This window comes from Sus scrofa, chromosome 17 (assembly GCF_054392235.1).
Source record: "Sus scrofa isolate SSC_HxYL_T2T_F1_AM1 chromosome 17, Sscrofa_HxYL_maternal_Yorkshire_Landrace_v2.0, whole genome shotgun sequence".
In the NCBI taxonomy this organism is placed as follows: domain Eukaryota; kingdom Metazoa; phylum Chordata; class Mammalia; order Artiodactyla; family Suidae; genus Sus; species Sus scrofa.
Window position 1 is genome coordinate 34,011,738 of NC_139399.1, and position 11,840 is coordinate 34,023,577.

Below are 11,840 nucleotides of genomic sequence, written 5' to 3' on the forward strand. Positions count from 1 at the left end.
CAAGAAGGGATGCCTGAGGACAGAAAGTGATCACCTGGGCTGCCAGGTGAAAGGTTTCCGATTTCTTCGACAGGTAAGGGGAGGCACAGAAGAGAAGGATGCTTGCTAGGAACCTCTCATGAGCGAGTGGAGGAGGGACCGACCAGTGGGTGAGAAATCCGCAGATACTGTGCAACGACTGATACTGACCCCAATTATAAGGACCTAATGTGGATAAAATGACTGTGGTGGTAAGTGAAGGGGAAGCCGTGACCACTGAGAAAAGGAACCAGGGACGTGGTGAGGATCCGGGTGCCTCAGAGTTTCGTTACTTGCCTGCTTTGAAGAATCTTTGAGAGCATTTTCCACAGTGTCTTCTGAAGAGGCTGCATCTGGTGGCACAAAGTCCACCTGAAACACCTTTGTTACAACGGCGCTCTGTCTGCAGTCTCTGAAAGTTATTTAAAACGGGAAAAGTCTGTTACATCAAGATTCAAAGAAAAAGTACCTGGCAATTAAGATGACTAATAAAAAAAAAAAAGAGAGAGAGAGAGACTCAACCAAAGTCCCTTAGTCTAGCAACTAAATTTATTACATCTTAAATTGGAGAAACCAAAATACAACTTTGCGAGTCTTACCTTGTTCTCACTCAGGTTATCTATTGCTACGTAACAAACCACTCCAAAATGTAATGTCTTAAAACACACACCTGAGGGTTTGCTGTCCCTCGTGAGGTTGCCATCAGATGTCGGCTGGGGCTGGAGTCGGCTGAAAGACCAACTCAGCCAGACGTGCAAAATGGTTTCTTCGTCATGGTCTAAGCCTGGCCTGGGATCACTGAAGAGCTGGGGGCTCACCAGTCATCCCTCTCCTTCTCTCTGTCTCCCTCTCCAAGTGGTGAACTTGGGCTTTTTCACAGTCCGGAAGCCTCGGGGAGGTCAGACTTCCCACATGGTGGCTGGATCCCCCCAGCATTTACATCCCAAGAGACAGCCAGAAACTGCAATGCTTTATTTTATTTTATTTTATATTTTATTTTATTTTATTTTATTTTACTTTTTAGGGCCGTGCCCACGCCTTATGGAGGCACCCAGGATAGGGGTCTAATCGGAGCTATAGCTGCCGGCTATAGCCACAGCCACGCCAGATCCAAGCCACATCTGTGACCTAAACCACAGCTCGTGGCCAATGCCGGATCCTTAACCCACCGAGTGAGGACAGGGATCGAACCCACAACCTCATGGTTCCTAGTCAGATTCATTTCCGATGCACCACAACGGGAACTCCTGCGATGCTTCTTGTGATCTGGACTTTGCATCATTTCTGAAGCATTCCATTGCTCAGGAGGAAGTCACAGGGTCAGCTTTGATTCAAGTGGGGATGGGGGGCTACACTGGAGGCATGGTTTCCTGGGGGGGTCATAGTGGAGGACTATCTACCTCACTCACCATGAGGATTTCATACCTTATGCCTCAAACTATTCTAAACAAAAAGGGGCTTTTACCTATACACCAGTCACTCCATGTGGGTCATGAATTTCCCCTGTGTGGGTGGCATAGTATATGCCGCCTTGTCATTCTCAAATACTAGCATGTTTTCAATTTATTCATAATTTTTTACAATTAATCTTGTTCCTCTCTGATGCAACAGTAGTTCCATGAAAAAGCAGAGCAGAGGTACCCATAACTAAAAACTGGCAGGGATTTCATCTCAGCAACAGCAGCTCACCTATCATCTTTCTTTCTTTACTTTTATTTTATGGCCGCACTCAGCATATGGAAGTTCCTGGGCCAGGGACTGAACCTGAGCCACAGCTGCAATCAATGCTGCAATTGTGCCTTTATCCCACTGTGCCAGGCCGGGGATTGAGCCCAAACCTCCACAGAGGCCCGAGCTGCTGTAGTTGCATTCTTAACTCCCATCTTTATTTTTTTTTAAACAGATTTATTAAGGTGTAATTTACATGACATGTAATTCACCTGTTCTAAGGATGTAATTTGCTGATATGCAGTAAATTTATACAATTGTGCAACTACCACCATAGTCGTTTTAGAATATTTCCCTTGCGCCTGTGTGTAGTCACTCCTTGTTACCACCTCCTACCCCAGCAACCACTGATCTCCTGGTCACCATAGTTTTACCTTTTCTAGAAAGTTAAAACAGATGTAATCATGCAAATATAGTCTTACAGAGAGTTCCCATTGTGGCTCAGTGGGTTAATAACCTGACACAGGACCTGACATGAGGATGCTGGTTAAATCCCTGGCCTTGCTCAGTGGGTTAAGGATCTGGCATTGCCCTGAGCTGTGGTGTAGGTCACAGATGATGCTTGGATCTAGTGTTGTTGTGACTGTGGTGTAGACTGGCAGCTACAGCTCTGATTCAGCCCCAGCCTGGGAACATCCATATACTGCAGGTGCACCCTAAAGACATATATATTTTTTTTTCTTACATATCTGGCTGCTTTCACTTATCCTTATTTTTGTGGTAATTGCATGCACGAGTCGTTTCTTTATTGTTTTACTGTTGAGTAATATTCCCCTTTATGGCTATAGCACAGTTTGTTAATCCGTTTCCCAGTGGATAATTATTTGGATTTTCTCCATCTTTGGGTTATTATGAATAATGCTGCTATGACCATTCACATATGTCTTTGTGGTACAGGCCCTGACAACTGGGTTTTCTCTGTTTTGTAAGGAGAATGCCTGACTTTAAGCACTGCTAGCTGAGGCATCCACTTTAAAGACGGCAAGTATGAGTAAACATGTGGCCAGCAACATGGCTAGATATAGAGCCAGGCTGCCTCCCCACACGGAGGCTCCTCTGTACTTGAGATCTTGGTTGGAGGCTCCTTTGTACTTGAGATCTTGGTTGGAGGCTCCTTTGTACTTGAGATCTTGGTTGGTTTTGATGACTGACCATTTGGGCTGACTTATTTTTTCTCTTCCTGCGTTATTACGTTCCTCTTATGTTTAAAATTCACCAATTAAGGAAGTTCCCATCGTGGCTCAGCAGTAACGAACCCAACTAGTATCCATGAGGATGCGGGTTCAATCCCTGGCCTCGCTCAGTGGGTTAAGGATCTGGCATTGCTGTGGGTGTGGTGCAAGCCAGCAGTTGCAGCTCCAATTTGACCCCTAGCCTGGGAACTTCCATATGCCATGGGTGTAGCCCTAAAAAGACAAAAAGAAAAAGAAAAAAAGAAAAATTCACCAATTGAGTGAACCTCTGAAACCTAGCCCCTCCCCCCAACCAGGATAAAGGAAAGCAGAACTCTAAGCTTGTGCTTTCTATCCTTCCTCCTCCCTCCCTCCCTCTCCCTCCCTTTCTCCTTGTGACCTCACTGTGTGCCATGTGATTTCCAAGACTTGTAAGTAATAACCCTTGTCTCTTTCAAAGTTTCCTGATGATTATTGCTAAGGTATCTTGCAATCATAATAAGAACAGTAAGGGCTGGTCTAGCCATGTGGGTGGATGTATTTTCACCTCTCTTGGATAGACACACAGATGTAACTTGGAAAGATACATCTTTCTTGGATAGATACACATGCTGGGTCATATGGTAAATGTGTTTAACGTTTTAGAAACTGCTAAATGGTGGTTTTCCATTTTCCATTCCCACTGGCATTATCTGAGGGTTCCAGTTTCTCCACACTCGCAAACACCTGATATTGTTGACCTGTTTTCTTGAGTATGCTCTCCACAAGTATTTTCTTGAGTCGTGTCGCTAGTGTGTTAGGATATAGGCTTGGCTGTTGTAACACAGAACAAAAACAACAGTGGCTTAAACAGGAGAGCTGGCATGGAGGGCAATTCTTCCAGAGCTGCACGGAGAGAGAAGCCGTGGTGACAGGGCCCAGTGTTGAGTTTCCACCCTGTTGCTCCACCATATCTGGGACACATGCTGTGTTCTCATGACCCAGTGTGGCTGACCACTACGTCCACACTCCAGCCAGCAGGGACCAAGGCCCACCTCTTCTTCACTTTAGGACACAATCCAGAAGGTGCCATGTCACTTCCACATACATCTGCTGGCTACACCTGGTGACATGGCTGTTGCTAGCTTCAAGGAGGACTGGGAAATAGCTTTCTTCTAGGCAACTGTCTTTCTGGCTTAATACTGTTTACATCTCCAGTTGTCTTCGTCTTCATTTGCCTTGCTCACTGATTTTCAGATCAATCTTTGATAATTTTATGTTCCATTAGCATTTCTTTTGCAATAGCTCAGATTTCTTACATATCAGTTTTTTAATTTCTTAAAATTTTTGAACCTTCAAGTAAATAAGAGCCCCAAGGTGCTTAAAAAAAATTTTTTAGGGGCCACACTTATGGCATATGGAAGTTACCAGGCTAGAAGTCAAATCAGAGCGGCAGCTGCCAACCCACTCCACAGTCACAGCCCCAGCAGATCCGAACCATGACTGCAACCTATGCCTCAGCTAGCAGCAACAGCAGATCCTTAACCCACCGAGTGAGACCAAGGATCGAACTTGCATCCTCATGGACACTAGTCGGGTTAGTCTCCACTGAGTCACAATGGGAACTCCCTAACATTTTTTGCTTAGGTAAATATTCAGAAATAAAAAGACATCAGTTCCAAAATAGTTGAGAAATTTTTTTTTCTTTTGTCTTTTCAGGGCCACACCTACAGCATACGGAGGTTCCCAGGCTAGGGGTCTAATTGGAGCTACAGCTGCAGGCCTATGCCAGAGCCACAGCAACTCAGGATCCGAGCCGAGTCTACAATCCACACCACAGCTCACGGCAACACCGGATCCTTAACTCACTGAGAGAGGCCAGGGATCAAACCGGCAACCTCATGGTTCCTAGTCGGATCCCTTAACCACTGAGCCATGATGGGAACTCCAATTTATTAATTTTTAGTAACTGAAATGCTTTGTTTTAATAGAAATGGTTTGGCAAGTGGGAAAAGTCTCATATTCCAATCTCCAATAAAGTATAATAATGTGTAAGGGGGTTTTTTTTTATTATTAAAAAAAATTTTAAATACCAAAGCAGTTATCCTTGGCGTAGAATTTGCAGCTCTTATCAAAAAGTCATGCATGGAGTTCCCGTCGTGGCGCAGTGGTTAACGAATCCGACTAGGAACCATGAGGTTGCAGGTTCGGTCCCTGCCCTTGCTCAGTGGGTTAACGATCCGGCGTTGCCGTGAGCTGTGGTGTAGGTTGCAGACGTGGCTTGGATCCCGCGTTGCTGTGGCTCTGGCGTAGGCCGGTGGCTACAGCTCCGATTGGACCCCTAGCCTGGGAACCTCCATATGCCATGGGAGCAGCCCAAAGAAATAGCAAAAAAAAAAAAAAAGTCATGCAGCAGTTTAGCCAGCAGGGGGAGCCTGGAGTCTTTTCTAAATTACCTGCGCCAGCCAGGGATCGGTTTAGGCCTTAAAAATGTTCTGAAAACGTGGCCAAACCTGTCATGTTTCACAAAATAATTCCTCTATCACAGACATACAAACTTGCCAAGCATTTGAGGGTTTCTTCTCTACAACCCGCAATGATGGATACCAAATTAAGTGGTGTTTCTATATTTGAAAATGAAAAAAAAAAAAAAAAAAAAAAGCTGTTGACTAGGACAGAAATGACGAAGAAAAGGATAAATTAGCTAATGTCCAACAGATTGAAATAATGTTAGCTTTGAAGGCCAATGAAGTCAATACAGAATTAAATTGAGAACCATGGTGGTCAGAGGCCATGTCCTGGGGAATAAAAGAACCATCCACTGAAAACCAAATTTTCCTCAGAGCCAGACGCATCTCTTCGGAAGACCTAAACCCTTAAAAGGTTCTTCCTTCCCCAAATCCCAATGTGAAATTCAAACTAAAAACAGTGCAAATATACACAAAATTTCACGGAACTGTTCCCCTGACTTGTGCACTTTACAATATGACTCAACAGAAGACAAATGAAACACAGAAGACATATGCTGAAATTAAGGTTACTTTGTCTCTAGTGTCCTTCTAACCCAGCCCAATTCTCATTGAAATAAACAAAAACATAATAATTAAAACATAATGAATATAAACTATCTTCATCAATACACTCTTAACTTACTTAGAGACTGCAATAGCTTTAACTTGTATTTTTCCATCAGGCAGGGTAATAGGCTTCGTGTACTTAAATGTATTATTTTCGCCATAACCAATTTTCTTTAGGAATTCAGGTTTGCTGCCATCCAGGGTATAATAGATGTTGACATCTGGGGTGTCTGAAAAACCCAAAACAGGATAACTGGAATTAACACTAAAGTAGCAAGCCTCTGACTAATGGATATGGGTCAGTTGTTCAATGAGTTTTATTAAAAATATACCTATAGCAATGAATGGCAATAACTAATGATAAGTTGAGTTCTTTCTCTGTGCCAGGCACTGTGCTTTACAGGAATTACCTCATTCTATCTACACAACCTTATGAGATGATGCGTCCTATTTTATAGCCACTTTATAGATGAGGAAAGTGAAGCCCAGAGACTTGTTCAATAACAGCAGAGTTGTTATTATGGGAAGCTGGATCCATAGCCCATGCTCTTTAACTGCCCTGGTATTTTGTCTCTCCAACAGAGCACTGATATGACTCAAGCAGGGGTGAACTTTAAATCCACAATACCTACTTAAAAAACAAGCTAATTTTTCTTTTTTGAGCACTGCTTAAGAAATGCTTTTATTATATTTCATTTGGACTTGGCAAATGATTCCTGCACTTCTAGGGAAAAAGGTAAAGGCAGTAAATTCATGATTCAAAAGGTCAAAAAGGATATTCAATTAAAACTCTCTCTCCCACCCCTGACAGCAGCTATCCAAAGGCAACCAATAATATTGACTATCCTTCCAAAAATATTTTACACCTATAAAAGCATACACGTACATATTCTTATTTCCTCCTCGTTTTTAATTTGTAAATGGTGGCATGTCCTACCCTGTTCCACACATTTGTCTTCTCATTTAACAAAATATCTTGGATATTGTCCTATACTGTTACCTAAAAAGCATCCCATTCTCTGTTACGGCTGCATCATATTCTGTCTACAGCTGAATCATGGCAAACAGCCAATCCCTACAGATGAACATCTAAAGTGTTTTCTTTTCCCTTTCTTCTTTCCTTTTTCTTTAACTATTATAAGCTAAAGAACTCCTGTAAAGAGTTCTTTTTATAAGTATATCTGTAAAATATGAACTAGTCCTGTTGAGTCAAAAGCTATATGTATTTGTGATTTTGCTTAACACTGTCAGACTTCCCTCCATGGATGATGAGACAATTTACACCGTTACCAGAAAAGCATGGAAATGCCCATTCACCCACATTCACCCACAATCTCAGCCATAGCGTGTGTAATCGGTTTTTCTTCCCCCCGCCTTTTTTTTTTTTGTCTTTTTAGGGCCACAGGTGTGGCATATGGGCAAGGGATCAAATCAGAGCTGTGGCCTCCAGCCGACACCACAGCCATAGCTACAGCAATGCTGGATTCAAGCCAAGTCTGCAATCTACACCGTAGCTCATGGCAACACCAGATCCTTAACCCATTGAACCTGCATCCTCATGGATACTACTCAGGTTCATTACCACTGAGTCACAATGGGAACTCCCCTTTTTCTTTTATTTTTGCCAATATTTTTTTACATGTTCCTAGGGTTGAAAAAAAAAAAAGTCTCTCATCATTTTAACTTACCTTTCTTACATTTTGAGTAAGATTTACTCATCCGTTTGACAAGTATTTATCAGGTACCTATTACGTGCCAGTCACCATTCTAGACACTGGAGATACACCAGTGACCAAAGTCCTTGCTCTTATAGAGCTTTTAGGAAAAACACACAAACAGTAAACAAACAATTACATAAAATCTGTTGAGTGGTGATTAAATGCAACGGAGTAAATAAAAGAGAGGATAAAGTGTGCTCAGCAAGTAGGTGAAGGCCTGAGTCAGAGCATATTCTCACGTTTAAAAGATGTTTACATTTCCTTTCCTATAAGATGTCCTTTCACATCCTTTGTCCACTTTTCTACTGGGTTATTATTATTATTGTCACTGAATCACAGAACTTTTTATTTATTAGAAACCTTGGATGCCTTAACATTCATATCATTCCTCAATAACCACTCAACTTCTCCTGAGGGTCATGGCACATGTGCTAAAATTTGTATTTTGGTTTGAGAATTGTTTAAAATAATATCAGCTTTTAAGATAAAGAGAGACACAGTATAATGTAATATATTCTTAGTTGGAACTCTCAGTCTGGGAAGTCCAAGTGTCATACCATCAACAGAGATAAACATTTATATGCATATCAGTGATTAAAATATATAACTGGAGTCTCAAAGTCATTTTTTTTATTGAAGTATAGTTAATTTACAATGTTGTGTTAGCTTCAAGTGTACAGCAAAGTGACCGTCATATACACCAATCTTTTCCAGATTCTTCTCCATTATAGGTGATAATGAGTATAGTTCCCTGTGCCATACAGCAGGTCCTTGTTGTTTATCTATTTTATATATGGTAGAATGCATACATTAATCCAAAATTTCTGATTTATATCCCCCGTTCTTCCCAGTATCCCCTTTGGTAACCATAAGTTTGTTTCCTATGTCTGGGAGTCTTTTTCTGTTTTATAAATAAGTTCATTTGTATGATTTTTTTTTAAGATTCCACATATAAGGTGTTACATGATGTTTGTCTTTGTCTGACTTATTTCACTCAATATGATAATCTCTAGGTCCATCTATGTAGTGCCAAACAGAGTCTGTTTTAAATAAGAATTTGTTTGTGTTCTATCTATAGAACTTTTTCTTCTCCTTATATTAATCGTGTGGGGTGTGTGTGTGTGTGCATTCCTGGCATTAATAGGAATATATTCACTGCTTTATTTCTGCAAAAATAGCTAAGATTTATTCTGGCACTACCATGTGCCAGAAATTGTGCACTTCACATCAAATATCAATTCATTTAATCTTTTTTTTTTTTTTTTTTTTTGTCTTTTGTTGTTGTTGTTGCTATTTCTTGGGCCGCTCCCGCGGCAGATGGAGGTTCCCAGGCCAGGGGTTGAATCGGAGCTGTAGTCACCGGCCTACGCCAGAGCCACAGCAACGCGGGATCCGAGCCGCGTCTGCAACCTACACCACAGCTCACGGCAACGCCGGATCGTTAACCCACTGAGCAAGGGCAGGGACCGAACCTGCAACCTCATGGTTCCTAGTCGGATTCGTTAACCACTGCGCCACGACGGGAACTCCCATTTAATCTTTTTTTCAATGGCTCTAAATGGTAGATGATATTGTCACTGTCTTAGAATGAGGAAGGGGAGACTCAGAAAGGCTAAGCAAAGTGCTGAAGGTCACTAGCTGTCAAAGCCAAGATTCACTCTCCAATCTGCCAGAGTGGAAAGCCTGTGTTGGTAGGTCAAACCTGTCATTCCAGGAAAAATACTGAGACTCCTGGGAAAGACTGGGGGAGCACCAGGACATCCTATCCTGGCTAAAGTGAGGCAAGGCATTGCTGCAACTATGTACCTACACAAATGGAAGGCTGTTCAGAGCCATCCGTTTTATGCTATATAAATACCACACTATAAACCACCATAATTTCAAATTTTGGAAATTTTACAAACTTCGCAAGATCCTGACTACAGAAAGCATGTAAAGAAATCAGTCAACAACCAGATGAAGATAAAGAATATGGCAATGCTATTTGCAACAATTTCAAGCACATTTGATTCTTACCTGATTTCATTTCCAAAAGTGTATTGTTATCAATTTCATGGTTGGCTTTTCCGGGCTGAGGCACCCTCAGTGGTATGATTTGAGGAACACACACTGAACCAGCAGTCATTTTCCCTCCTTACATTTCAAAAAAAAAAGTGGATGAAACAAAATTCCAATAAATTCCTGTATCGGAACACAAAAACTGGAGAGAAGTACCTCATCCAAATACAGTAAAACTAGCAAAAACTAAAGAGAATACTGTTAATATACCATCTACAAATATTATTTTTAATTGAAGGGATTATTGTTTCAGCTGTATTTTTGCTGTTGAGATCTTGTGTGGGGTTTTGATTGTCTAAATATTTATCCCACTTCTGGGGGAAAAGTATGAATGTATGGGATGGGGAATAGAATTATTTTAAATGGGCAAATTAAATGAATGCATTGGAGCAGATGAACTGACTTCACTGATGAACTGACATAAGCAACCCTGCATCATCACAATCCTCTCCTGTCTCTTATGAGTATGCCACCTCTCTTGGCTACAGGGCAAGTCAGCACATAAGAAGCACAGAAATAGCTGTGTACGTGGCATGAAATGCTAATTTAGAGCCAGCTCTCTGGGGACAGCTCCAGGTTCAAACCCCTATGGTTGTCACCAATTCGATCTTGCATATGAAATTTGCCAAGACATTTCAGAAGAACAACAGCCGGAAGAAAATGGGCATGGATATAAAAAGTGAGCAAGAAACACAAAAGGCTCCTGCTCCATCTACTGTATTTATAAATAATTAAGTATGAGAATGGAAGCCTTAGTGATCTTTTCCCTGGGAGTCAGGGAGGTTCATAATTTTTAATGCCTAAAGGATTCATGAAAAAAAAAAAAACACCACACCTTAATGCAGCAACCATTTACATCTCAGAAGGTCTGTTCAAATTTCAATGATAATAGATGCACAGGTTTACTTAATAAAAACCTATATAAAAACTAAATTTTTATAGTGTATTTCTTGCAACCCCTGCTATTATTTACAATTTGTCAAGTACTTACATAATCTTATCAATTTGTGATTAGGCATTTAAGCTATTGCTAGTTTCTCTTTAGTTTTGGTTTTTGCTATTCTAAATAATGTTGCTCTGAAAATCTCTGTGCTTTGAGGATTGTCAGAGACTGTAACCCAAAGGTGAGATAATTAAATTCAAGCAGGGAATTTAACGCCTGGTTGGATAATTCCAGGTCGGAGGCTAGGAACGTAAATTGCAGATTCAGATAGTAGAGCAAAAATACCCTTCCAGAAAGGTGGCTGGGCTCTGGAGATTACCCATCCTCACATTTTCATCTAAGTGAGAGGCAATTGAAATTAAAATTGTTTACAATTAGCTCAAAATAAAAGCAGCTACGGAGGGAATAATTCGCGCGGCGACTAGGAGCTGCCCTTGGAAGGCCGACAGTGGGCAGGCCAGTGGGCCCCGAGCGTAGGGGATCAAGAAATAAACCGATCCGTTAGGCCCAAATGGCAGTGTGGCGTCAACAACATTCCCCACCCCCATCCCTGCATCCAGACTGCCCCTCACCGCCGGGATCTGGAACCCCGTCTGATCCCCATCCCCGCCCTTCAGATGCAGTCAAGGACACTCGCTACCTCTCAGCTGGAGTGAGGGATGCAATCCTCCTCCTCCTCCTCTGACCACCGGGAACCGATTGGGACCCCCCGAGGTACCTCCGCCGCCCCCAGGCAGACAGCCCACAGCTCAACGCCCTTCGCCCTCTCCTTCACTGCAGTCCGGGTTACCACAGACGCTGCGAGTCGCGCCCCGCCCACTGACAGCTGGGCCGGTGATTGGCGGGAACTCGGCTTCCTAGCAACTAGCTCCGCCCCTGCGCTTGGTCCGGCGAATGGTACTGGCCTGGAGCTCCTGTCGTCAGACTGCATGATAGGCATCCGAGGACGTGCCTTGACAGAGGTTGGTGACTGCTACAAGGTGGCGTTCCAACCTAGAATGGGGGAACCAGGCTCGTTGGTCCGACAGATAACTATCATTCTGGAAAAAAAACAGCTGGAATAAGAAGCTGTACGGGAGCGCGCGAGTGAGGCGGCGCAGGCACGGCTTGGCCACCTCAAGGCGTCAATCAAGGAAGGGCCGGCTGC

General features: G+C 42.5%; 1 protein-coding gene across 45 annotated transcripts in view; it reads right to left on the reverse strand.

Annotated features, from left to right (window-relative positions):
• DZANK1 (double zinc ribbon and ankyrin repeat domains 1) overlaps window positions 1–11,500 on the reverse strand; it is a 68,015-nt gene extending 56,515 nt beyond the window's left edge. For 29 of the 45 annotated variants that reach the window (XR_014832876.1, XR_014832877.1, XR_014832878.1 and 26 more), the window contains exons 1-4: window positions 11,334–11,500; window positions 9,709–9,825; window positions 6,051–6,204; window positions 316–430 (exon numbers count right to left, since the gene is read on the reverse strand). Coding sequence is in view for 17 of the 45 variants with exons in the window: in XM_021078191.2 (XP_020933850.1) it covers window positions 316–430; window positions 6,051–6,204; window positions 9,709–9,817 (378 nt within the window). In the remaining 28 variants the exon portion in view is untranslated. Of the gene's footprint in view, window positions 1–315; window positions 431–6,050; window positions 6,205–9,708; window positions 9,826–11,330 lie in introns of all 45 variants that reach the window. The other 16 variants (XR_014832879.1, XR_014832868.1, XR_014832873.1 and 13 more) reach the window with 1 other exon arrangement.
• Between the last annotated feature and the right edge of the window lie 340 nt (window positions 11,501–11,840).